Source organism: Grampus griseus (assembly GCF_964374135.1).
Source record: "Grampus griseus genome assembly, chromosome: 3".
Taxonomy (NCBI): domain Eukaryota; kingdom Metazoa; phylum Chordata; class Mammalia; order Artiodactyla; family Delphinidae; genus Grampus; species Grampus griseus.
Genome location: NC_139019.1, coordinates 129,983,313 through 130,011,260, shown reverse-complemented (window position 1 = coordinate 130,011,260; position 27,948 = coordinate 129,983,313). Strand labels below are relative to the sequence as shown.

The 27,948-nt window shown below is 46.9% G+C and overlaps 1 protein-coding gene across 2 annotated transcripts; it reads left to right on the top strand.

The window, feature by feature from the left end:
• The first annotated feature begins 68 nt into the window (after positions 1 to 68).
• FAXDC2 (fatty acid hydroxylase domain containing 2) lies at positions 69 to 27,045 on the top strand. 2 transcript variants are annotated; one of them, XM_082650103.1, is made up of 9 exons: positions 69 to 186; positions 12,087 to 12,134; positions 14,161 to 14,252; positions 14,384 to 14,487; positions 17,792 to 17,913; positions 22,849 to 23,054; positions 23,543 to 23,648; positions 24,048 to 24,214; positions 24,996 to 27,045. In XM_082650103.1, the coding sequence occupies exons 2-9, from the start codon at positions 12,087 to 12,089 to the stop codon at positions 25,150 to 25,152; spliced, it is 1,002 nt and encodes a 333-aa protein (XP_082506229.1). In that variant the 5' UTR covers positions 69 to 186; the 3' UTR covers positions 25,153 to 27,045. The 2 variants fall into 2 exon arrangements, with proteins under 2 accessions (XP_082506229.1, XP_082506230.1); XM_082650104.1 differs by lacking the exons at positions 69 to 186; positions 12,087 to 12,134 and adding an exon at positions 13,815 to 13,921 and having other exon boundaries at positions 24,996 to 27,044.
• The last annotated feature ends 903 nt before the right edge of the window (positions 27,046 to 27,948 follow it).

The following is a 27,948-nucleotide window of genomic DNA, read 5'->3' as shown; positions in this document are numbered from 1 at the left end:
CTGGCCGGAGCCAGTAGGCTGCTCCGTAACGTGATCACCTTGGCCAGCCTCCCAGCCTACCGACTAATAACAGGGTGAGGCGGCAGCACAGCGACAGCAGCTGCCAGCGTCGGGGCTGAAGGAAGAGAAAGCGGGCTTGAGCTGTGCCAGGACCTTGGAGGAGCTGGGACACAGCCCACTGCAGAGGTGAGCGGGAGCTGCTGGGCAGGGAAGCTGGTCGCCAAGGTCAGGACGCGTCCAAGTTCACTTAAAGAAAGGCAAAGCATACCCTTCTCACCTCTGCCACCTCTCTGTCCTCTCCACTTACAGGGCAGGTGAGATCTGCCTCTGAACAATGTCCTGGGATGTTTTCTTAGTACACAGAGTCCCTTTCTGTCTCACTAATGTCTGCCGTCCTCTGCCCATGTTTGTACAATCTACCTCCTCCGTAGTCTTGTTTTTCTAGCAATTGACAGGTAATTCTGTCAAACGGACTCGCTTTGGCTTCAAAACCACATGAAAGAGAAAATCCCAAATCAGAACTCGAAAATCCTACTGGAAAAAGACTGCCAGGAGGCAACTGTGGTTGAATTGCTTCTCCTCTCTAACCTGCCAGGGTCACCTGGAAGGGATGGGGCCAATTACAACAGTCTTAAAATCGCAAAGGCCCCAGGTCGATGTGGGGACTAGAAGGTGGACAACCATGTCAAAGCTGTTTTGATCGACATACCGGGATTTATCAACAGAGGCTCCACTTTCAGACTTGCTGATGTCCTGGTAGTAGCTCAGGAAGGATTCCCACAGAGGTTACCGAGGGAGAGGAATACAGTGTGTGTAGACGGGTGTGAACAATGGGCCACTGGTTTTCAGGATGCTATACAGGTCTTTGGGGGCATAAGGCAAGCAAGACAAGACAGAGACTTGTAGGGTGCTTCAGTTTCATATGCAGTTCCAACTAACTTTCTCTGGTTGGGATATAAAGATTCAATTCAATTTGGTAAAACAAATGCTCTGAGCGTTAGCTTCTGACCTTAGAAAGGTAAGTGTGTAGTGTAGGAAAAGGTGCTGAAACGTTCAAGAGCAAATGTTGGACGCATTCTGAGGGCAAAAAATAAGGCTTTTAATTCTTTTACCCCTCTTATGTTTATTCAACAAATATTTCCTGAGTATCTGCTACATGCCAGGTTTGTGTTTGGTACTGTGGATCTCGTAGTAAACAAAATAGGCAGGCTTTCAGCTTCATGGGCATGCAGTCAACTGGGGCAGTAAATCATAAAGGGTATAAGTACCCAAGGCAAAAGCAGTGAAGGGAGCATTGCTAAAACTGTCCAAAGGGAGTAATTTTTGTCTCAAAATTCAACCTTTTCCTTCATGCATTTTACCTTCTTGAATGAGTATCTTTCCCCTCTGTAAAAGTCTCACGTACGTACAGACCTTGGTCATAGCAGTTCCTCGAAACCCTCTTCATCAGAGGCTTTAAGCTAGAGGCAGGCTGTTCAGCTTTTCCCAAGAATACAAACAGCCTGAGAACAGAGGCTGAAGTAATGGGAGTTTCAGTCCTCAGAAGAGTAGTCCTCTCCCGTATGAAATAGAATTTATGCTATTCTGAAAACACATGTGGCACCAGGCAAAGCGTTAGGAAGCCTGGATTTTGCCAGAAACTGTGTGGAGTTTGGAACAAGTCAGTTCTGCTATCTAAGCCTATCTCTTTAGCAATAAAAATGGAAGGGGTAGACCAGATGGTCCATCAGGTCTTTTTTTTTCCTGATAATTTCATGAGATATTTACAAAGAAACCATGCACATTCACATAAAGATAATATATCTTGTACCTATAAAATGGGAACCTTCATCAACCATGCAGAATATCCAGGAAGCCAGAATCTGAAAGAATCAGGCTGCAGACAAATACAAATTAAACTGTCTACTTCTCCCACCCTCATCCCATTCCCCTCCCCTGTCTTCAGATTTTTTTAGGTTGTGAACATGCACTATAGGCTCACTGTGCCATTTACCTAGATTGGGGATTCTGCAATAAATCATTGCTTTCAAAACAGTCAGAATCATCTGCTTTCAAAACAACCAAACTAAAAAGTATCTAATTTGGATAATCTTATAATATCTATCGAAATCCCTTTAAGGGAGAATCAATTCATTGTTATTAAGTATTAGAATATTTACTTTTAGTGTATTTAATTTCTTTCTCTCTCTGAATGCATTCTCATCATAAATGTTATTTCATATCCTCCTCCTACATACTTTCTCACTTGGAAAATCAAAGTTATATAGTATTACATTATTAAATAGGACCAAGAAGCATGTCTTATTCATATTTGTATCCTCTGTAGCTAGCATTGTATCTGGCACACAATAAATATTTCTTTTTTTTTTTTTTAAACACGTGTTTAGCTGGTGGAATTTATTTTTTTAATTTATTATTATTATTATTATTATTTGTGATACGCGGGCCTCTCACTGTTGTGGCCTCTCCCGTTGCGGAGCACAGGCTCCAGACGCGCAGGCTCAGTGGCCATGGCTCACGGGCCCAGCCACTCCACGGCATATGGGATCTTCCTGGACCAGGGCACGAACCCGCGTCCCCTGCATCGGCAGGCGGACTCTCAACCACTGCGCCACCAGGGAAGCCCTAATAAATATTTCTTGAAAGAATGATTATTATCTTAGAAAAACCATGCACTATTTTACCTTTTGTATTAAAAAAAAAAAGCACACACACACAATATCTAATCCATTGTTTGTGGCTGATAGAGGCTGATCTCATTCCTTTGTGTCCTTTTACAATCCAAATGCCCACCCTGCATTCACCAGCATCAACACATTCTATACCTTTTGCAGACTTAATCGGTATAATGAGCACTGAATTCAAGTTCTGCCACTAAATAACTGTAATTTGAAGCTGAATAATGAAGATTTCTATGCCTCCATTTCTTCAAATGGAACATGGGGGCATCAGAATAGATGAGCTTAAGACAACTTCTAGCTCTTAGATGGGAGACTTCAAAAGGTAGAGAAAAAGAGAGGAGGTACCATAAAAATGTAATGATTATAGTACCTTAACATAGTAAATATTTAATAATTGCTATTGTTGATTTTGTTTGCCAAAATTTCTAACTTGAACAATACCACTGGCAAACAATGTCAAGGAAATTCTTTGGGTGAAGACACATCAGCCCACCATGTTTGAGGTCCCCCATGGAACCTCTCTGACTGACTCTGTTCAGTTAAAACTGAAAACAAGTCTACAGATGTAGAGAGGCACAGAAAACAAGCTGCTTTATCATAAAATATTCAGAAGAATGATACGGTTGTGTAGCTTAGAGGAGTCAGCTGCCTAGACAAACATCTCAGGAAATAGCATGTGGGCCTATTGGCTTAGCCGAAGAAAAATGACATATCAGGAAATGTTTCATTGCTTCTAATGAAGTCAGATGTCAACAGATAAATGCTATGACTCCTGCAGCCACAGGGCCTTCCTACCACCAAAAGATAAAGAGTCACTTTCCCTTTGACCTGAAGGCTGCCGTTCCAAGGTCAAGCTTAGGTATCAGCCCCTAATCACTCAGTCTCAGCAAAACAGTTTCTATGGCACGGACACAGCAGGCATCAGCACCCTGCCTGTGGCGTCAACAGAGCCGCCTCCTCCCAGGGTCTTATTGTACTGACAGCCATCCTAGTCTCACTTAGGTGTTTAATTTTAATACCTACTTAATACTTTACATCCAGCCTCCATCTCAGAAGGGTTTGAGATAGCTTCCAATAAAAGGATATATGCAGTAGAATAGTTGCAGAAAAATAAAAACTGATTAGAACCCATCAGGCACTCAATAAATACCTTTTATACTGTTTTGATGTGGGGGTGGGGGGCAGTGATCTGTAGAAAAAAGAACCAGGTGCTTTACTGCTATTGCTTTGCTTTTGGACCATGTAAGATCATTACCAAAAAAAAAAAAAAAAAAGAAGAAGAAGAATAAACAGGGCACTGGTCCTTGTCGTAGTTACCTTTAATAATCTAATGAATGCTATGAATATGAAAAATGAAATTTCAGGGGAGACAAAGATTTCCCAAAGCCCTTAAGGAACTGCAATTAATATGATGAAGAGTAAAGTAAAAGTGAATTACTCTGTGAATCTTCAATAAAATATTTCCTATGAATGAGCACTGAATTCATTTAAAATTTTTTAATATTTCTGTAATTTTCTGAATAGGTAAAATATACTCATGGTACAAAATTCAAAAGGCAAAAAGTAAGGCACGTGGTAGGAAGACAGCCTTCCTTCTGCCTTGACCCCCAGCCACCGAATTCACCTCACCAGAAGCCACCACTGTAATCAATTTCTTATATATTCTTCCAGCAATAGTCTAATATTTTATGTACTATTCTATGTATACATAAACAGCACACACACACACACACACACACACACACACACACACACACATGTTCCACACACTACTTTTTCACCTAAGAGTTCTGGAAAGTACACATAGGGCTGCCTTATTCCTTTAATGGCTACAGAATATTTCATTACTAGATGTACTATAATTACTTAACCAACGCTTTACTGATGGAATTCAAGGTGTTTCCAATTCTTAGTCATTAAAAACAACGCCACAATGAACATCCTTGGACACACATCATCTTTTATATACTGGATTATATAAAAGGAAAAAAAAAATCCCAAGAAGTATAATTGAGCATTAAATTTAACTCTGAAATTACAGGCAGCCAAAGCAAAAAGGGGTGAGAAGGACCAAAATGGATTGCCTTTTTGCATTCCACAAGTAAGCATACCACTTCTTCCAAAGAGGAGAACTTCTTTTAAAAAAAAAAAAAAAAACTAATTTTTTTTATTGAAGTATAGTTGATTTACAATGTTGTGTTAATTTCTGCTGTACAGCAAAGTGATTCAATTATACATATATATACATTCTTTCTTTTATATTCTTTTCCACTATGGTTTATCATAGAATATTGAATATAGTTCCCTGTGCTATACAGTAGGACCTTGTTGTTTATCCATTCTCTCTCTATATATTAGTTTGCATCTGTTAACCCCAAACTCCCAATCCATCCCTCCCCCATCCTCCTCCCCCTTAGCAACCACAAGTTTGCTCCCCAAGAGGAAAACTCCTGTGCACTAATTTCTTTATAAGAATTTATCAGCTGTATTCTCATAAAAAGTGCACTACTTCATTTGGGGAACTAAATAGCGGGGTAAGGAATATATTCGATGGCAGTTTTGATATTCATGTGGCAGATTCTTACATCTATCTTGATTTTTAAAAAAAAAGTATGATATAACTAAAACCCAGCATTCCTTGGATAAGCTAAAATGCAATTTAGGAGGAAAAGGCTTGGTTGTAAGGTTGGAGACCACGAGAAAGCCTGGGCACTGTCCTCCTTTAAAGATTTCTTGGGCATGCCAGATCTCCTGCCCTACTCAGTGTTTTCTTAGCTCTGGACAAGAACTTAGGCTAGCACTTTTCATATGGATTTTTGAAATGATGGGTTCATGTACATAGACTGAGACTTTGCACCTCCAGGAATCCTTGTACATAGTAAGTTCTTCGTAAATGTTCCTGGAAGGAATAGAGGAGCTTCAAAAGGTCAAAGACCGTGTCTTATTAGCTTTGCAAGCTCTTGGCAAAGATAACGGTGATGATAAGATATCGGGAAAAAGCTAGATGAGACTTTGACTTGTAAGTGAAGTTCCTGTGGCATGGCATGGCAAAAAGAGTCCTGGCAACTAAAGAAACAAACAGGCAAACAAAGAAACAAACCCCAAATCCCCTCAGCTTCCCTCCCAAACAGGATGGATATCTCGACAGGGTCCACAGAGCCTTTCACAATTGTTCATAACATGCATGGTGATGTGAAGGGTCTACCTTTCTGCACATGGTTTCCAGATATTAAGATCTCCAAGTCGTTCCCAACTTGAGGTGTTTCCTTTCATATTTGGTTCCTTGTCATTAAGACCCTTTACAGGCTTAGCCCCCAAAGTACCTAGCACAACTAGGTACTTAAAGATCTGTGCTTTCTGGGACTCCAGGCAGAAGGCAAACTGCCAGATTGAAAATGACCCTGCTTCATCCCAGAATTCTACCACTGTGTGAAAGGTAACTTCATGAATGGGCCCGTATCCATCTTGAGGATGTGGGCCAAACTTGGGAATTGGGCCAATAGGAATTGTTCAGCACAATGAAGATGGAGAAAATCACTTTTTTTTTTTTTTTGAAAATCACTACTTAAAGGAGAATTCTTAAGGACCTACTGTATACCACGGTGAACTCTACTCAATACTCTGTAATGACCTATATGGGAAAAGATCTAAAAAAAGAGTGGATGTATGTATATGTATAACTGATTCACTTTGCTGTACATCTGAAACTAACACAACGCTGTAAATCAACTATACTCCAAAATACAATTTTAAACATTTTTTAAAAAGGAGAATTCTTGGGAATCCTTATAAATTCAGGTTACTGAGTAACATCTGTTGTCCCCGATGTGGGGCAGGGCTGTTTACCATAGTTTGGGGCTGAGACCTGTCATCCTGAAACGCTTGTGCAGTTATCCTCTGGAGGCCTCAGGCGGTACAGAATATGACTATAGAGCACCCCTAACACTCAGGTAAGCAAAGGAATCCTGACTGCCCTCCTGGGTCAGAACAGGGAGTGCATGCCTGCAGCTTCACTTTACTCCTTCTCTTCTGTTGTGTGTTTTTCTTTCTTTTTTATTGAGAAGTCAGCACAAGGTAGAGCTCCACACCTCCAAGCTACAGCAGGTTCTCCTGCTGCCGGCCAGGCAACAGAGGGTGCCGGAGGAGGGAGTAGAGGTGACAAAGAAGCAGGCCTGGGGGGCGGCTGGGGGGGCTATAGTGTGGCTGAAATCCATTCCCCTGCCTCCAGGTAGAGACTGGGCTGACACTGCACCAAACATTCAGGTGCCTTTTCTTAAACCAGATGCTATCTCCCTGACCGGGAATCAAACCTCCCGGTATTTCTCCCTGACAGGCTTTTCCTCTGAGCAGACTGCCTCCCTTCTGCTGTGATGTGATTCACAGTGGAGCTGGTGAGCAGCTTATCACCTCCCTCTGCTGTCCTAACTTCTCAAACCCCTGGAGGCACTTTATAAGTCACCATTCCTCTCTTCTCTTTTCCAGCCTAAGTATTCTGTAAGAAATGAGGGTCAAGGGGAAGCTGTATTTCCTAAGGTCAAAGCTGGTAAAAATGCATCTGGAATAATAAAACCAAGCATAAACATCCACAAAAGAATAAAACATCCTTAGAGATATTGGAAGCTGGGCCTGATCCTGGCTCTGCCATCTATAAACTCACCTGGCCTCCTTTCTCTAAGTTCTCTCACCCTTGTCACATGGCAGGACGATGAACTGTAACGCTCCTCTTCAGCCAGGTCATGACACTATTCGATAGCGGCAATAGTAAGTGTTGGTGAGGATGTAGAGAAGTTGGAACCTCATACATTACTACTCTTGGGAATGTAAAATGGTGTAACCACTTCACGTTCCTCAAAAAGTTAAATATAGTTACTATATGACCCAGCAATTCCACTCCTAGGCATATATCCAGGAGAAATAAAAACGTGTCTACACAAAAACTTATGCAAAATTGTTCATAACATTATTCATAACAGCCACAAAGTGGCAACAATCCAAATGTCCATCAACAGAGGCATGGATAAACAAAATATGATATATCCATATGACAGAATGTTATTTGGCAATAAAAAGGAGTGAAGTACTGATAGATACCACAACATGGATGAACCTTGAAAACATCATGCTAAGTATAAGAAGCCAACCACAAAGGACAACATATTGTAGGATTCCATTAATATGAAATGTCCAGAATAGGCAATTCCACAGAAACAGAAAGTGGATTAGTGATTATCGCGGGCTAGAGGGGGGTGAGGATAGGGAGACAGGAAATTCATGGCTAAAGCGTGTAGGATTTCTCTTGGGATAATGAAAATATTCTAAAACTGACTGTGATGATGAATGCACAACTCTGTGAATATACTAAAAGCCATATATATGTACACTTTAAATGGGTAAACTGTATTGTATGTGAATTTTATATCAATAAAGATGTTTTTAAAAAGAACAAATACAATTTTAAAGTCTCCTCAGCCTCATCAGCAGAGCATGTGGCCAAACTTCTGGATTTTTGTCACGCTGGCAGGTGAGAAATAATATCTTATTATAGTTTTAATTCACATTTCTCTTACTATGGAGGAAGTTCAGCATCTTTTCAGTTTAGAGTCCATTGATGTTGATTTCTTTTTATTATATACTAAATTCCCATGTATATTTTAAGGTCTATTTGCAGACTTTCTAATCTGTTGTATATGTCTGCCTACTCATGCGCTAGCACACAATTTCAACTATTAAAACTTTATGATGGGACTTCCCTGGTGGCGCAGTGGTTAAGAATCAGCCTGCCAGTGCAGGTGACATGGGTTCGAGCCCTGGTCCAGGAAGATCTCACATGTCACGGAGCAACTAAGCCTGTGCGCCACAACTACTGAGCCTGCACTCTAGAGCCCACGAGCCACAGCTACTGAGCCCACGTGCCACAACTACTGAAGCCCATGTGCCTAGAGCCCGTGCTCTGCAACAAGAGAAGCAACTACAATGAGAAGCCTGCGCACCTCAATGAAGAGTAGCCCCCGCTCTCAGTAAGTAGAGAAGCCTGCGCACAGCAACGAAGACCCAACGCAGCCAAAAATAAATTAATTAAATAAAAATTTAAAAAAAAAGAAAAAACTTTATGGTGGGACTTCCCTAGTGGTTCAGTAGTTAAGAATCTGCCTGCCAATGCAGGGGACACAGGTTTGAGCCCTGGTCTAGGAAGATCCCACATGCCACGGAGCAACTAAGTCCCTGAGCCACAACTACTGAGCCTGCACTCTACAGCCCGCAAGCCACAACTACTGAGCCCGTGTGCCACAACTACTGAAGCCCGTGTACCTAGAGCCCGTGCTCCGCAACAAGAGAAGCCACCACAATGAGAAGCCCGCGTACCGCAACGAAGAGTAGACCCCACTTGCCACAAGTAGACAAAGCCTGTGTGCAGCAACGAAGACCTAATGCAGCCAAAATTAAAATAAATAAATAAATTTATTAAATAAAAACCTTTATGGTAAGACAAGTAGGGGGACAGTCAACCAAGTCAAGCTGGGCAGCAACTCAGGGTAAGTGCAATCCCCAAGCACCCTCCCACCAAACCCAGCCACCGTCCCAGGCTGTCACCTTCACAGAGAAGTCATGGCTTTATTTCAAATATGGAGAAACACAAAGTTTGTTGCAAAACACTTTATAGAAATGCCAAGAAATGTGATAAAGAAGAGACTGAAAAAGGCCAAGATCTAAAAGGTCATTCAGATTGGCACAGAGAAGTCACAAGAACACACTCCAAAGACACAAACCATCAGAAAAACCTAGCACTTAATTTTGTGAGAATAAAGCCTAGGGTAAATGCTGTGGCAGCTGGAGACCAAACTGCAGTAGCAGTAAGCAAAGGCAAGTCTGGCAGGTGTAGTCAGATCTTTGGATGCTGCATTGAGGAGTATGAACACGGACAAAGACTTCTGCCTTGACGGACAATCTGAACACCGGTTTGCAACATTGGATGTTCAAATGCGACAAATGGAAGACACAATGAATAGCATTTCAACCCTAACAACACCACAAAGCCAAGAGGCTATGTCTCTTCAAGAAACACACCAACAGCAACAACAACAAAAAGAAACAGCAGATGGCACTGGCCTTGACCTCACTATGGAGCCACCGCAGGGTCAGTCAGGTGGTGTTGGCACAAGAACAGGATGAACTGTCAGAGACGTACCCACATCCGTGATCAAGTGTAAGGTGTAAAGAACTGATGCTTCTGAAATATTCCCTGGGTGTATATGTATATGAATGTGTTACACTAGAGTTACGTTGGAAACACTGCCTGAGTCAGCATGCATACTTGTCCACAATGCTTTCTTTCGGCTTGCTGTACCTTGAAAATACACTGGAAAATTCCAGAAAGTTTCTACCTTGCCAGATTTTATAGTTCTGTGCAGTATGTGTGTAACTGTGGAGGATATACTTTTGTAGATGTTTTTGACAGTATAGAATTAGCTTGTAGTAAAAGGAATATCGTCCTCAAAACTTAGATCAAAACTCTAGTACCGGGCTTCCCTGGTGGCGCAGTGGTTAAGAATCCGCCTGTTTGGGCTTCCCTGGTGGCTCAGTGGTTGACAGCCCGCCTGCCGATGCAGGGGACACGGGTTCAAGCCCTGGTCTGGGAAGATCCCACATGCCACGGAGCAACTAAGCCCGTGCGCCACAACTACGGAGCCTGCGAGCCACAACTACTGAAGCCCGTGCACCTGGAGCCTGTGCTCTGCGAAGAAAGAAGCCACCACAATGAAAGCCTGCGTGCAGCAACGAAGACCCAATGCAGCTGTAAATTAATTAATTAAAAATATTTTTTAAAAAAACCTCTAGTACCAAAGTATTGTATAATCTTCAGAATAAAGGTTTTTATGTTTTAAGTCAAAAAAGTTTATCTCTGTATGCATTGACTTGTGATGCATAAAAATAAAAGCAGGGAAAAGCACACTTAATATGTTGACATGGCTATAAAAAGAAACAAAATTCAGTTATTTGTAGTGAGGTGGATGGACCTAGAGTCTGTCATACAGAGTGAAGTAAGTCAGAAAGAGAAAAACAAATACCGTATGCTAACACATATATATGGAATCTAAAAAAAAATGGTTCTGATGAACCTAAGGGCAGGACAGGAATAAAGACACAGAAGTAGAGAATGGACTTGAGGACACGGGGAGGGGGAAGGGTAAGCTGGGATGAAGTGAGAGAGTGGCATGGACATATATACACTACCAAATGTAAAATAGATAGCTAGTGGGAAGCAGCCACATAGCACAGGGAGATCACCTCCGTGCTTTGCAACCACCTAGAGGGGTGGGATAGGGAGGGTGGGAGGGAGACGCAAGAGGGAGGGGATATGGGGATATATGTATATGTACAGCTGATTCACTTTGTTATACAGCAGAAACTAACACAACACTGTAAAGCAATTATACTCCAATAAAGATGTTAAAAAAATATGTTTATGTGGCCAAAAATATCTCATTCAACATATATTATGGACAATGACATTTTTTATCCTTTTTGTTTCATTTTGCTAAGTAGAGATGCAATTGGTTTTTAATCTGTGTTCACCACATTTCGACATCAGAATTTTTATTCAGTTGTCTAATAACTACTATTTGGATTCCTTAAAATAACTTCTATTTTTCATTTGATCATTATCTTTATATAACCAGGAAAATTCTGCAACATCACATTAGAAAATAAAAATGATCAAGCCTTAATTTCTCTTATCTTATTAGATATTGGTTTTATTAAGACTTCCAGAAAGATTTACCCTGTCATACTGTCAAATGGAGATCTCAAACGCGTTTCTAATTATTCTCCTTCTAGCCAGTTCTTGTTTGACAGCATTTTAGAAGGAGTTTCATGCACCGCATTCCTATCCATCTACTTGGCCATAGAATTGTTGACTGGTTTCAGAAAAACCTTGGTTGTTGTTTTTAACCTGACAAATAATAACAAAGAATACACAATTGAACCAACTCAAGTTAGAGCTACTCTTTAAGTCCTGGTTAAGAGTCCACTGATATTCTTTTATCTCACAGGAACAGCTCTTTACTACCTTGAAGAAGTGAGAAGAGCATAATTAAGTCTTTTTAAAAGCCTTATAATGTGTTTTAAGACTTGCTAGACCTAGTATCCCTCGTGCCCGTCCCTCCTCTCCTCTTCTGCTGTATTCCTGGCTATTCTTGCTTATTTGTTTCTCCATGTAAATTTTAGAATCAGTTTGTCGGCCAGGGTTTTTTTTGGTGGTTTTTTTTTTGTAACTCCCAGGTGATTTTAATGAGTTACTGGCATTAAAAACCACTGCTGCCCATTCACCTTGACTCTCTCTATTCCTTACTTCCTTGGTTGCATGTGAAAATGACACCCAGGCTCACCTGTGCTTTTTCATTCCAGATGAAGGGAGAAGCTGGAAGTGTGCCACACAATGAGAAGCAAAAGCAGGTAAACGCGAGCACCTCACCCACCAAACTGGTGAGAACGCAGCCAGTGACCCTTTCCACATCTGCACCTGCAGCATAACTGACAACACCCCCCCAAGGTTTCGGGATATAGCTGACACATCAGTGAAGTGCTCGCTTCAGTAGCTGAGCAGAATCACTTGACTCCAGCTGCCTGATTATAACTCAAGCCCCTTTGCCTGCATGAAGGTAGCTGAAGAGCCCCGTAGCTGTCCCACCAAGGTCTCTTGGCCCTTAGAATGCCCCAGGCTCAGGCCTTTGGAACCACCCCTTTCTACAGCTGCTCTGGGGACAAGAGAGGCCCACTGGGGGCTGGGAACTGGGGGGTGGGAACCAGCTGTTGAGCCCAGATAACTTCTGTGCTGCATGCTCCTGCCCTTCCCAGAGACCTTTGTCCTGTCACTTTACCTGGCCCTCACGCTGCTAGAGAGAGAAAACACCACGATCCCTGAAAACACATCTAATCTTACATGTGAAATCGAGGTTTTAAATTTGACTTGGTTTGATTTGATTAAACTCAAATGAAAAATTCCTAGTGAATGTGGAAAGCTCAGGAAAAGGGTCCTTTGAATCCTAAAAAAGGACTAATTGCAAAAGCCCAAGATGAACTGTCTGGCAAATTTGGGGGTGACTTTTGAACAGCCTGTATAAAAGAACAAGTTTCTGTGGTCTTGGCGATCCAGCCCTTAACGGGGGGAGACAGAGAGAGAGAGAGGGAAACAGAAGGTCATTTTCAGAGCTCAGAGAGAGAGAAGGTCATTTTTCAAACCTCAGGACCCGAGTAGACCTTTAAAAACATTTCACTAGCCATGGAAAATGACTTACTAACTTCTGATCAAAAGTGGGATAGGGTAATCAGAGAAGAAAAGAGTCAGTGCAGAGTCAGGTTGCTCTGAATGAGTCAGTCAAAACGGTCTGCTCCTTTAGCTCTCCAAAGGCTGGATTAAAACCTGGCCCCCTATTAGATCAGCTTCCCCTACAACAGTGTATGTGACCTGGTTCACTAACTGCACACACGTATAGGGACCACCACCTCCAGTCCTCTCCCACGAAACAATATTAGCAGACTGCATCTGGGCATAGAAACATAGGCTGTAATGGACATTTGTCACTCCTGCCCAAGGTACTATAGAAATTGGTGACACACCTGGCAGCCACGGTTTTCCTTCCGCAAGTCTGGGACCTGCTGGTTGACCATCGAGTTCGCAATGACCCACTGTTTTAGGCTTTTGGAGGAGAACATGTAAGGACCGCCCAGTGATGGCCAGCGGTCTGTTCTTTGCCCCTAGAAGCCATCATTGTCCCGTTCAGCTGGCAGCCCAGACTAATATCTCTGGAAGGCAGAGGACATATTACAAGTCAGAAAATATGTTTATTTACTCTTTCCTTCAAGGGCAAAAGGGTGATGGGCATGGGAAATTAGGCCTGGCTCAGGAACACAGTTGAAGTCCCTGTGGCCTCATCAAGGATTCTGCAGATCCTTCTGTGATGGCCGTCCCAGCTCCGCCTGTCCATTGGAATTAGCTGGGGACCTTTAAAAGACAGGGAGGCCCAGCCCCACCTCCCCTGCCCCGGCAGAGACTCTTATGTAATCGGGCTGGGGAGTAACCCGGATACTGGGAGTTTTTGAAAGCTCCCAGGTGATTCCAATGTACAAATAATCTGCATCTCTGTTCAACAAGAAGACTGGTCATGAAATCCCATGGCTCTCGGAAGGCTCACCTGTCCTTCTCTGGGTGACAAAATTGCATGCTAGATTCTCTGGATCAGGTTTGCTCTCTTCCCTCCCCCAGCCTTAAGCTCTAACTTTCATACTCACCTCCGCACACAGCCTGAGAGCTCTTGATAAGGAAGAGCCTTCCCACGGAAGTTGGGAAAAGGTCAGCAGATGCGCCATGGTGGCACGATTGAGATCTTGATGCCACCTCACTCCTGCCGGGCTTCAGCAGTGAGCTGCGTGTGAAGGCAGGAGGCTTGCTGGGACCTGACGCTTTCTTGTCCTCCCCTAGGAGGGACACATCTGGGGCTCCATGAGGAGGACGGCTTTCATCCTGGGCTCTGGCCTTCTCTTGCTTGTGGCCCTCTGGAACTCAGTCACATGGTGAGTCTTCTCGGCCAGCTCTAATTCGGGAGCTGGGGGCCGTGCGGTGGCGGTCTATGGGCAGAGCATGGATTTAGGAGCTGTCCACCCACCAGTCTTCACCCAGAAACATGAATGAGTTTTCTTTCAAGGCATCTTCAGAGATTTTGGGGTGCTTCTGGCTACTTCTGGCAAGCCCAGTGGGAGAGGCTGCTGTCTACGTTCGAAGGGAAGGAGTGGCTCCTCTACATTCTAGGTGAGATTCCCAGACCACCAGCACTTAGGGTTTGGGTACATGGTTATAGCTTAATTCTTTTTCTTTTGTTCTCTACTTTGGGACTTCTCAGTTTATTACCCTAAGGAATGAGGACTTAAAGTTTAAGGCAGTGGTAACCCCAGAGTGCTAAATTTGGGGGTTAATATGGAATGGATGTTTAAGGATATCTAAGAAAAGAAGTTGAGACACCTCCTCCATCCCCCCAAATAGAAAAATAAAAAAAGAAATCGTTTGTGTGAAAACGAATGCTTGTGAGAGCAGTAATCCTGCTTCTAGATGTCAGGTCCACAAGTGCAAAGGGCTGTTCTGTCTCATGTGAGGCTGTGTCCTTGGACCTGGTGCAATCTAGCTGGCTCTTGGGCCTTGACAGCGAGTGTTCACTCAAAATGTATTTACTGACAGTGCCAAAGCCTGAAAGCAAGCTCAAAACATAGTAGAAGAAAAAACCTATTTTAACATAGGTATTTATGACAGCATTATCTACAATAGTGACTGTCCTCCGTCACACATTCATTCACTCACATAATATTTATTAAGTTATTCTGTGCCAAACTCATTTGTAGGATATAGAGATATTTAAGATAAAGTATTAAGGTAAAATGTCTGCCCTATTAAAAAACTATGTCACCGTTTGACTGGAAGAAAATTAATAACTACAAAACAAACAAACCTCAACCAAAAACACTTTGTCACAGTCTAGAATGGGAGATTAAAAAGTGTCGGTTGTCACAAAGCAAACAGAGAAATAAAATGTTTCTGACGATTGCTTTCCTCTAGGAAGAGAACTCCGAAAATGGGCTGAATATTAAACATGGCAGGTTAATGGAATCTTAAGCACTCATTGAAAAGAACACTGCAGATTGCAAATATACATGGGGAGAGTGGTGGGAAAACATTTTATATGTTTCTGTTACGATGATGGGAAAACCACCTATCACCTCAGTGATAAGCAAATACCAGAGAGAAAAAATATTTGCCATTTGAAATGTTAGAACTGGAAAACAGTTCAAGATCACCTCTTGTGATTTTCATCCGGTATATTCCTCCAGGAGCCCTTGGATTGACACGTAGGCAGGCACCTCGAAGGGTGGCCCGCTAGGCAACAACCAACCTAAGTTTTTTTCTTTTTCAAAATAAAGTTTCTTATTTCTGAGGATGAAAGTAAATACGTGCTCACTTAAATAAGATAAATAAAAATCACACAATTCAAATAAGCATAAAGAAGGTGAAAATCACCTACCTCTCATATCCACGAAATAAGCACTGTTAGTATACTGCATATTTGGTTAAATTTAAAAGACATCTACTATTTTTTTTAATTTATTTATTTCTGGCTGCTTTTTTTGGATCTTCGTTGCCGCACACAGGTTTTCTCTAGTTGCAGAGAGAGGAGGCTAGTCTTCGTTGCGCTGTGCAGGCTTCTCATTGCGGTGGCTTCTCTTGTTGCGGAGCACAGGCTCTAGGTGCTCGAGCTTCAGGAGTTGTGGCTTGCGGGCTCTAGAGTGCAGGCTCAGTAGTTGTGGCTCACGGGCTTGGCTGCTCCTTGGCATGTGGGATCTTCCCAGACCAGGGCTCGAACCCGTGTCCCCTGCATTGACAGGTGTATTCTTAACCACTGAGCCACCAGAGAAGTCCCGACATCTACTATTTTTTTAACTTTTTTTCATTGAATTGATTATGGACATCTTTCCGTATCAACTGATATAGATTTGCTCAATATTGTAAGCTGTCCTGTCTATTCCATTGTGTGGAAATATTCTAATCAATTTAGTCCATTCTCTGGGAATTCGAGTGGTTAGGACTCCGTGCTTTCGCTGCCGTGGCCTGGATTCCATCCCTGGTCAGGGAACTAAGATCCGGGACATTTAGGTTACTTAAATGTCCTACTGTGCTTTTTTTTATTTGCTGAGATGGGCATTTATGTGCACGAGTGTGTGTATGTCTTTTCTTTCTTCCCCTCTTTCTGTCTTTGTCTCTCTGTCTCTGTCTTCGTCTGTCACTCTGATCTTTTCCTCACTTCAGATACTGCCAAACTGCCCTGAGGATGTTTGAGCCAATCCCATTTCCTCACAGTGCTAGCCAAGTATTTTTCAGGTATCAACTGCCACACGGCACAGTGATTGACAGAGCAAGAAGGGTACTGGAGGAAGAATGCAGAGACAGAGAATTAAGTTAAACACCCTTGCTCCTTGGAATATTGAAATTAGAGGAGGCGGCAAATCAAGGAAAAATAAAGTTAAGAGTACAAGAGTTAGGTAACACTACAACGTCACTTGAATAACTGCCAACGGGGGTGGACAAAGTGCTTATTTGTTCACAGGAGGAGAACAGAAATACTTGGGATGACTTCATGGAAAAGTGGGAAGTGGGGCAAAAAGCCCTATCTAAATTTGTGTTGATCGGTATTTTCTAAAATACCCTGCAGCACATCAGTTCTATCGGAGGTTCATGGGTGGGGAGACCATACGACTTATCATCGAAATGGGACATTGTGAGAATAAAGGAGGGGTTATTAATCATGATGGATATGATGGATACATACTGAAATTGTCCTGGGCAGACAGGGACGAATGGCCAGTCTATTCTCAGATGTTCTGAGAAGACAGAGTGCTGGGTAAAGAAAAGCCTGAGAAAGGCTGAATTTAACAAAGTCAAACAGGAATTCTCAGAGCTGTGACCACACTTGTCTGGACCCTGACTCTCCAAGAAGGTAGGGTGTGAAGACTGTTTTAACCAAGGAGCCCCTTGAGAGGTAGGTTTTCCACTTTGGAAAATGCTCACTGGATGCCTGAAGTACCCCTGCTCATGTCATCATAAGGTCATGGGGATTGGGGAACCCAAGTGCCCGTGGTGAGCTGCACCATACCAAACTCCTCCTCTGCTTCTCCCTTTGCTTCTCCCTTCCTTGGCTATTCTTAAAGGGCTCAGTGGGCACAGACGCCCAAATGTCAACCGAAATTCATTTCTGTTTGGAGTGTATCATACATCTTACCATAGTTTTGTGTTGTTTTTTTCTCCAACCGCCTAGAAAGTTTTTGTCCCCGTTCTACAGCTAAGAAAAGAAATAGAGACACTCCTTAAGTGACCCATTCCAGTCCCCACAGCTGGTTTGTCACCCCAAGACTGAAGGCAGGCCCCCAGCCCCGAGCACCCAGACACCAAGGCCCTGGCAAGGGCCTGCCTACGACGCAGCCTCAGTTACCACCGAGCATGTGTTCGGGGAATACGTGCGCCGCCAGCTCCTGAAGTTGTCCTGACGTTTCCTTCTTCTTCCCAACCTCAGGTGCCACCCAGGTGCCCGTTCTGCTCTTCTGGACCGTCAGTGGACTTCTACTGGTGGTTGACACAACTGGAAAGCCTAACTTCATCTCCCGCTACCGAATTCAGGTCGGCAAGAATGACCCTGTAAGTGTTGCTGCAGCTTCTCCTGGTCAAGGCACAGAAAGCAGGGGCTAAAGCCACATTCTCCAAATTCTGCTGGCTGGCCCAGGAGAGACCGGGGCGGGTGGGAGCCAAGTGATTCTGTACAAGGCTCCCTCAGGTTAGAAGATTAGAGAGAGGAAATAATATGACATTAGCCAGCCAGCCAAGACTAATGTCAGTCAAAACTAATCTTCTGGCTCCCAGGCCTGGCTCTCTACCTGCCTGTGCTGGCCTACGGCACTGTGGCCAGCATTTTAGGAACAGAAATGATTGTCTCAGCCCAGCACTGGACCGAGTCCCAGATATGTCAGGTAGGTCTCCACCTATCCATGGGAGAAGGGACAGCAATAACTAGATGCTGAAAACACGGATAACAGCTGCCCTTGTGAGAGAGGGACACAGCTGCTGAAACAACGCATAACCCCACTATCATATTAATTGTGAATGTGTCAGTGGTGGTGGTTTTTTAAGCAGGTCCTCCTTCCTGATTATTCAGTACCACCAATAGTACGTAGGTCATCCATGGTAAACAAGGCCTGGACCTTGCTGACAAGGAACTCCTGGCCCCGAAGGAGAGAAAAAGCCAAGCACGTATCTTGGATGGACACAGGCCGGGGAATTGAGCCCCACTGTTCACTGCTCCCTGAGCCTGGCTTGCCTGCTTAGCGCTCTGACAACCTCAGAAGCCTTTTCTTACACAACAAGGAAGAAGTTGATTCTTAAACCCAGATTTTTTTACCCCAGCTCCACCAAAACCACATCCTGGCTTCCTTCCCAGACAAGACAATCATTTTCTTTTCTTTTTTTTTTTTTATAAATTCACTTATTTATTTGTTTCTATTTTTGGCTGCGTTGGTTCTTCGTTGCTGTGCGCAGGCTTTCTCTAGTTGTGGCGAGCGGGGGCTACTCTGCGTTGCGGTGCGCCGGCTTCTCATTGCAGTGGCTTCTCTGGTTGCGGAGCACGGGCTCCAGGCGCTAGTTGTGGCACGTGGGCTCAGTAGTTGTGGCACACGGGCTTAGTTGCTCCGCGGCATGTGGGATCTTCCCGGACCAGGGCTCGAACCTGTGTCCCCTGCATCGGCAGGCAGATTCTTAACCACTGCGCCACCAGGGAAGCCCAGACAATCATTTTTAATTATCTGTCCAGGTGCCTGGGTGAGTCACCTCAGCTCTCAGGGAATTCTACCCAGGCCAGCACTCTAGAAAGCAGAGTGGCTGAGAAATAGTGCCCTTGATCCAGGCTTTCAGGACGGTCCCTTCCTGAACCAGAGCTACTGGCCTGGCTCACAGTGCCCCTCACTTGAGATGGCAGGGGCCTCCTCCATGCCCAGCTCAGCAGGCAGGGACCAGAGCCAAAGGGTTAAAAGCAGGGCTTGTTCCTTGAGAACGTTTCACCTGTCAGACCACGGAGGTCTCCTTACCAGGCACCACTGACTGAATGCGTACATTCAAGGCCAAGTACTGTAAACATCTTCATCATTCAGAAGAGGAAACAGAGGCTCTGAAATGTGACATGGCTTAGAACCATGATTCACACTCAAGTTTTGTGACACCAGGGCTTGTGCCCTGAACCACCAGGCCACAACAGCTCTCAAGAGAATCACCTAGCGCAATAAACTTCACAGTCTACCATGAATGGAGGGCCACACAGGGAAGGTCTCGTGGCATTTGGCAGAAGCTGAGGTTCAGAAAGGTGCACTGACTAGTTCAAGGTTAGACTGTTCTTGGAAAGCTCGTCTCATCTGCTCCTACACTGTGTGCACCTCAGGTAGTCACACAAGTAAGAAGGAAGCCCCAGATGCCATTTCATCTTCGGCCCATTCCAAGAAGGTCTGACCCCTGACCTAAGACATCAGAAACAGGTCATCGAGTGGGACCTGAACGCAACGGCATTCATAGGACACCACCAGCCACCCCCGCCGCCCGGCTCTGGGTACCCTCCCACTCTCCTGGACTGGATGGCTAGTTCACGCCTCTCCTCCCTCCTCAGATCCTCAACACCTCTGCGCGTCACCTCCTCCCAGAGGGTGGCCTTGCTTCAAGCAGAAGACAGCTCCCCCAGCCGTGCACCACCGCAGGCTGGGGGCAGCACTTGCGCACACGCTCTGACTGCCCACCTGCTGCAGCCCGTGGCCTCTCTCTGGTCCTACTCCAGCCCGTTCCTCCACTGTCTGCACGCTACACCCAGCACCTCTTGTTTACTCCAGCAAGTTGCTCCAGCAATTCTTCCTTCTCTTTCTTTTGTCCTTTTTTTTTCTTCCTCTTCTGGATTTTACTCTCTGGCTTATTACAAACCTGCTATAATTTTTCCCAGCTTAAAACCAAACCAAAACCAAAAACCTTGCGTCCATCTCCCATACTCACTCCCACTCATATTTTTGGTCCCCTTTGCAGCAAAGCTCTTTAAAGGGTTGTCTATACAGTTTCTGATTTCTCCCTGTCCACTGTCTTTTCCCAAAATTTCAGAATTATGAAAAATTGAAAACATGTATACAGAAGTGGAAAAGGTAGTAGTACCCTGATCACTCATTTATATACCACCTAGATTCTCCAGTCTTGTCTTAAACATTTTACAATATGTGCTTTTTCTGTATATAAAACTATAAATATCTATGCATCTATAATTTTTTGCTTCATCATTTGAAGCTAAGTTCAGACACCATAAAACTCTAAATCCTTCAGCCTGCACCTCCTAAAATAATCACAAAACAATCCTCTCACCTCCTCTAGAAACCTCCTAGCATCAGGCCTTCACCTCCACCGCTCCACCACGATTGTCCTGGGCTAGGTCACCAGTGCTCCTGTCGCAGGCTTGTCTCATTAGACCTACCAGGGCCGTCTCCACAAGTTGCTCATGCCGCATCCTGTTGTAGCTTCTTATACCGGCTGCCAAGGCCCCACTGTGTCCTCACAGCTCGCCACTCACCCCTTCACAGCCTCCTTTCTGGATCCTCCCCAGCCTAACCTCCCCACCCTGTTTACGCTGACGCCCAGGGCACAGCCTCGTCGTCTTCTCTGTCCTCATCCCCTCGGCGTCATGACTTTAAATAACCGCCTCAACGCCAACAGCTCACCAATTTACCTCTCGAGCTCAGAACTCTCTCCCGGTGCAGGACTAAACATCCAAATGCCTCCCTGACATCTCCAGTGCAACATGACCCAAGGAGAATTCCTGCTCTCCCAGCCCCCAAAGCCTTTGATACCCACAGCCTCCCCAGTCTCAGCTGGGGAGCCTTTCAGTCCAGAGGCCTTGGAGTCACCCCTGACGACTGTCTTTCCCTCGTACACCACATCCAATCTATCAGGAAACCCTATTGGCACAATTTCCAAATGGATCCAGGATCCAGCCCTTTCCCACCACCTCCGTCGCCACCATCCTCTTAAATGTGTACTTCAGCACTTCTAGTCTTCCCGTTTGTATTCTTGGTCTCCTACTGTCTATTCCCAGCACAGCAGCCAGAGTAACCCTGTAAGATCCTGTCACTTCTCCGCTCACAACCTTGGGATGACCCTCGCTTCTCTTGGAATAAAAGCCAAGGTCCTCAAAGTGGCCTAGGGGGCCCTGTACGCACTGGCTCCTCCCTGCTTCTCTGACCTCCCCTCCCACTTCTCCCCACCTCACACCTCACTCTTCTCCAGCCAAGTACGCCAGGAGTGTGGCCTATCGTGGAGCCTTTTCACCAGCTCTTCCCTTTGCCAGAAGACACTTCCCCCAGATACCTGTTTCCCTCATCTTGGTTCAAATCTCACCATCTCAGTGAAGCCTACCCTGACCATTCTACTTAAAACGATAAGAGTATAAACTCAGTGAGGGCAGGAGTCTTTTTGTTCACTGCTTCCTTCCCAGCACATAGAACACTGCCTGACACATAGAGGGTGCTCGATATCAGCTGAGTGAATAATCGCATGTCACACCCACCTCCTGCTCAAGGCTGCTGGAAGAGGTGTATGGCTTCCTCTGTGGTGCTCTCAGACCAAGGCTGCCCAGACCTGGCTTCACCATGGGATGAATTCTGGTCCATCAATACATGCAGGACATGGAAAAGGCAGAGGAACAGGCAGGCCTGAAGTATGAGGACCACACTGAACCCGGCTGCACCTAGGAGCAGAAACCCTCCAGCTTGCAGACAGTTCTCAGGAGGGAATCCCCTTTGAGAATGCCAAACCAGTTCATCGGGACCAGCAAGTGACCTGTGGAGATGGGGCTATTCCCAGGAGCTCCAGGGCGCTGACAAATGGAAGGGTCAGGGGTCACTGGTTCCCAAGGAAACGCTGGCTGTAGTCTTGAGGCTCGAAGGGATGTGAGCACGTGAGGCCAGCTCCCCACAGCGCTCTGGGGAGAATGCGCAGGCAGCCCCACATCCTGACAGCCCCACCCTGAAAACCAGCAAGACCTGCTCACAGCAAGCGGGACAAGAGGCCAGATAGCAGCTCCCTGGCTCCCACCCAGGAAGGCTGGACCACACGAGGAGGCAGGCGACCCTGATCTCTGCACCTGGTCCTGGTCAAGGCTCTCTGGACGAGCAGGGACCAAAAGGCTGAAGAAGGAATGAAGCTGGGAGCCTTCTCCAAGCACCCTGGAGGCTCCCCAAGATGCCTGTCGGGAGTACGTGGGGTTGGGCCTGGCCAGAGAAATGGGGAGGACGGTGGTGGAAGCCGCAGAAGCAGGAAGGAGCAGGCAGCTTCAGGCAGAAACTAAGGCCGGAGGAGGGGAGTTTCCAAAGGCAGGGCATTACCAGGCGGTTCCATCCCTGGGCCGGGCAGCACTCAGGGGTTGCTGGCTACAGGCAGACATCACTCCTAGCATCCAGTCCCGAGTGAGGGCCTCCCGAGAGCTGCTCACAGAGGAGCCTGGTTCCTAGAAGGGAAAGACCTACTCTCATCCACCTCCTTTCTTCCTTCTTCCCCCCCGGGCAGGTGGACCCCATGAAACTACGCCAGTCTATCCACGTGGTTCTCTTCAACCAGTTTGTGATCTCTTTCCCCATGATGGTCTGGCTCTATCTCATCCTCAAGCTGCGGGGCGACCCCTGCCGCCGAGAGCTACCCACCTTCCACTGGTTCCTCCTGGAGCTGGCAGTCTTCACGCTGACTGAGGAAGTGCTGTTCTACTATGCACACCGGTGAGCGCTTTCCTTCCTGAGCACAGCCAGCTCCTCACTCTCCCAGGTTCACCCACCAATGGGGGTGAAACCTGGCCTCCTCGGAGTTGTAGGGGTGCGACCAACAGCACCTGGCATCAAGAGCCTCCCGCTAACTAGCTAACACGAAGACGACTCTTCGCTCCACCGCTGACGATGTGCGACCACCGACGAGGGTCCGGGATCTCTGTTCATGCGTGTGGCAGGGCAGTTTCCCATTCATCCCCTTAATTGAATCCTTTCTGGCCATCCTCCCTATTTTACAGCTCATACAACTGAGGTAGAGAGAGGCAACGTCACCAGAACTCACAAGGCAGGGCTGTCGGAGCACCAATCCAGTGTGTTTTCACTGGATGTGAAACTTTGCTCCGTGGATATAACCCCAGTTCCTACCTTTGGTTTCTCGTGTTCTGGTGGGGCAGAGGGAGAGGGAGGTTGGCCGATTTATCAACTGTTAACTCTCTTCCCAGCCTCCTTCACCACCCAAAACTCTACAAGAAAATCCACAAGAAACACCACGAGTGGACAGCTCCCATTGGTGTGATCTCCCTCTACGCACATCCTATTGAGCATGTGGTGAGTAGAGCTCGGCTCCCCCAGAGGAAAGGGCAGCGGGCGCCAACCCCCTTCCCTAAGGTAGTCTCCTGCACAGAGCGGGATCACACTGGCTCTTTCTTCTGCCCATTCAACAGCTACCATTTGTTGTTGGCATATGCCGGGCGATGCTAGATGCCCAACATAAGTTATCTCATTTAATCCTCCCAACAACTGTGTAAATCCTCATTTTGCTAATGAGGAAGTTGAGGTTCAAACAGTTAATAACTTGTCCTAAGTTTCATGTCTGAAGGAGTCCAGCAAATCAAGTCCAGAAACTCATTCAGCTTCCCCAGATCTGGGTCAAGAAGTCTTCCCGGACACCCACCTGCGTCCCCTCCATCCCCTTGGGCCCCTCTTCGAACAGCCCTCTCCTTGCAGGTCTCCAACATGCTGCCGGCGATGGTGGGTCCCATCGTCATGGGATCCCACTTGTCCTCCATCACCATTTGGTTTTCTTTGGTCCTCATCATCACCATCATCTCCCACTGTGGCTACCACCTACCCTTCTTGCCTTCACCTGAATTCCATGACTACCACCATCTCAAGTAAGGCAACCCTCCCCACTGTGGGTCTCCGGGCAGTAGCCCCCACATTGACTCCTAGAGCTCCTGACAGCAGACACCGGTGTCTCAGTTCAAATGTGGGTCTAGTGGAGAGAGAGGTCTGCAGGTGGGGACAAAGGTGACCATCCTGGGACCCAGATCACCTTGCCATTCTCTTTCTGTCTGATTGGATCTTCCTGCCACTATGGGTCTTTAACTCGCATTTAGGTCCTGGACCCTTTGAGGATCTAGTGTAAGCCATGGGCACTACCAGGAAGATGCATACATGCATAGAATTCCCGTAGGCAATTCGACAGAAGCTGTCTGTGCACGCTCTGAAAGCCTCCAGGCTCGTCGGTGTGGCCTAGGAAACTCCTGCACCAGAATCACCTGAGATGCTTTCCTCAAATGCAGCCTCTTGGGTTCCACTCCAAATACACTGAATCAAAGCATCTAGGGGAGCAGGCCTTGGCATCTGCATTTAGTTGTGTTCCAGGGGATTCTGATGGAGGTGGTCCCAGAACCTACCTTAACAAGCTGGCTTTGCCGCAGGTTCTGAGTTGTGTGCGTCGAAATCACAGAGAGCTTTCCAAAGGAAGAGCATAGCTTTTCAGTCTGGAATGGCCCCAGGAATATGTGCACCACCGCCAGGGTTAACCGGAAGCAGGTGGGCAGCATGGTGGGGATGGGTGTGGGATAGGAGGGCTCAGAAATGTGTGCGAGGCTGGCACAGGTGAAATGAACGTGAGCTCGCCCGCCTACAGCACCCTCCTCTCTCCTCCAGGTTCAACCAGTGCTATGGGGTCCTGGGGGTGCTGGACCACCTCCACGGGACTGACACTGTGTTTAAGCAGACCAAGGCCTACGAGAGACACATGATCCTGCTGGGCTTCACCCCGCTCTCCGAGAGCATCCCTGATCCCCCGAAGAAGATGGACTAAGACACGGCCCGAGTGCCATCCTAGCCGTGCCCTCTGCACGGTCTGCTAAGGTGGCCTGAGGCCTCCTGGTCGCACCTACCAACTCGCTCCTTCAGCCACGCACTCTGATGACAAACCACGAGGGCAGGGGGGAGATCAGCCTCCTGGAAAAGCAGGCCCAAGGAGGGGACCAGGGCTCCCCCAACTACCCCTATCATCCCAAAGGGGACCAGGGATCGGCGTAACGAAAAAATATAGCTCCTTGGAATGGAGACCAGTCAGAGGGAAGAAGCCACTTTGACAGGGCTCCTGGGGGGTCCCCCTGGTCCTCTGCTGTGGAAGGGGAGAGGGACACCAGATGACTCCTTGGTAGCCCTGCCAAGACAGAGAATGACAAAGGTGGCAGGAGGCCGTGTGGCTCCAGCCATAGCTCCTCCTGATGCCAAGGGGTGGGAGAACCAGAAGATACTGCTTTGCCCCTTCCTGTCCCCAAAAGCCTCTCTCATTCTGTACTCAGGCCAGGGCCAGGACACCCTGGCAACGGTTCTGGGATCAAGTTCCCACTGCTTCCCAACACACACACGCGCACACACACACGCACGTGCACACGCACGCACACGCACAGACACACAGCGTGATAAAGACCCCACTTCAACTCTGCCCCACTGCAATTGGACATCACCCCTCTCTGAAAATACCAATCACAGGAGCTCCTCCTGTGATTACAACTGAGATACCAAAAAGAGGCGCAGACCAAATCTCAATACCTTCAGCCACAGGCGGAAACCAAGGGCCAAACCCTGTGGCCTCGCTCAGCTGGGGCCCCCTTTTAACCACAGAGGGTAGGGTCAGAGTTGCTGACCTTTGGGGACACCCAACTGAGGCCCCTAATTAGGCTCTCTGAGGCAGGACCAAAGGAGCTAGAACCCTCTTCCTCCACTAAAGCAAGAAATACACGGCTGAACAGCGGGTAAAATCCTTATTTCCCCCTCAAATGATGAACCAGTTGTTTCAGCACCATTTTTACAGGATGACTTTAGCAGTAATGCCTTTTCCAATGAGACCTTATTGTCTACCACAAAACCACAGAGCTGCCCAGGTGGAAGCAGTTCCCACCCTGGGTTCGCTCAGCTGCTTCTGACATTGCCAGGAACCCTGTGGCTCCCAGTATCAACGTGAAGACACTCTGATTTGCAAGGCCACCATTATAGTTTCCAAAGTCTGATATTCTCCTGAACATTCAGTTCTCCTCTGTCCAGAAAACCACCCGCTGTAGTTTTATAAAATACTTTAACATCTGATAGGGCCACATCTCCAGGCAGAGCTATCAAAGAGGACGACCTCCTGCCACGGGCCCTATCTCCCCAGAGGACCTGCCCAAGAGGCCGACCAGGCGCTTAGCGGGCAGCGTCCTCCTCGGGCCTGGGTGGGCCCAGCCCCCTCCCTGGGACCACATGCCCTTCGCTTGAGCACAGCTCCTGGTGCACCAGTGCTGGACGTGCTCATAGCTGCTGACCTGCACCCACAACCTGTCCTACGAATAAACAAACAGTTGGAAAACAGTCCCTCTTCAGTGCACTGAGCGAGGGTCGGGAATGAGGAGTGTGGAGGAAGAGGAAGAATGGCGGTCTCTCCTTTTACCATCTGTAGACCTGGAGGTACTGCTGGGGCGCAGAGGGGCGAGGGGCCTCGTTCTCTCACCCTTTTTCTTAGGCAGGTCGCTGGGCCTGGCCCCGACACTGGTTACCAAATAGCCTCAAGGAAAGGTCGAGGTCTCAACACTGGCAGCAGAGAATGTGCATGTGAATGGAGAAAGGATGGAAAACAAACCGGTCTCCTCTGCAGTGGATACTTGGGTTTCTGTCTCCCTATGCGAGTCGTTCCGGCATCACGACCACACGGTGTCTGTGCGCCACAGCAGCACAAGGAAACACTCTGTGGCTTCTTTCAGAGTATTCCCAGCAAGCCGTGGAAGGAATGAATGTCTTCCTCTTCCCAGAGCGGCCCGCAGAAGCCCTGCCCACTGTCTCCTAGCCTCACCTTTGGCCCCTGCGGGCCAGGGCCATCGGTGCTCTTAAAGTTCCTGTTCACCTGACACAAGGTGGAATTGTCTGGAAAACCATTTCAGATGGGACGCTCAAGTGCCAGGCCCAGGAGACAAACAGCTGTCAGGGAATGAGTAAACAAGGCTCATGTTCACTTTTGTAATGACACCCCAAGGCCAGGCCGGCATTCAGACTGTTATCACGGCTGGTGCCTGGCCTCACGGGCCAGGGAGAGGCACCAGCGGCTCAGGGGCCGGTCCCGGTGGGAGCGCTCATCCTTCCTTCCCCGGCGTCAATCCTCAGGGCTCCGTGGCCGACCTGGATTCCACAGGGCCAGAGTGTTGCTCCCTCCTTTATACCCCGCAGGGAAGTCTGTCCAGTGAGGAGTCACAGCAACTTGTATCTTCCTGGCTGTGCCCTGACACCATGCCAAGCCACAGACAGTGCCTGAAGTCCTGGAATTCCAGCTGCTGGAATGGTGTCGCTCTGGTCTGTGGCACTGCCTACAGCTGCCCCATCTCACTTGAGACACGAGGCGGACATGAATTCAAGGCTGGCAGAAGCTCTCCGTATCTCCGAGGAAGCACCTGGAAGCACTAGCAGCCGCAGAAGCTGTGTCGGGCGCCCCTGCCCTGGGCAGACTCCCCGACAGCACAGTGGCAGAGCCCCGCAGAGGTTTCCTGTGCACATCCCGAGCGCAGGCTCCTCTGCATCTGCGGTCGGAAGGAGAACCAGGCTCCCCCCCACACCCCCAACAGCTGCACCCCTCATG

What these genes read in the sequence shown, in the direction of transcription:
- FAXDC2 (XM_082650103.1), top strand. Translation starts at nt 12,087, where the DNA reads ATGAAGGGAGAAGCTGGAAGTGTGCCACACAATGAGAAGCAAAAGCAG. An exon ending in ACAATGAGAAGCAAAAGCAG is followed by an intron (nt 12,135 to 14,160) that starts GTAAACGCGAGC and finishes GTCCTCCCCTAG; the next exon opens with GAGGGACACATCTGGGGCTC. An exon ending in CTCTGGAACTCAGTCACATG is followed by an intron (nt 14,253 to 14,383) that starts GTGAGTCTTCTC and finishes TTTTCTTTCAAG; the next exon opens with GCATCTTCAGAGATTTTGGG.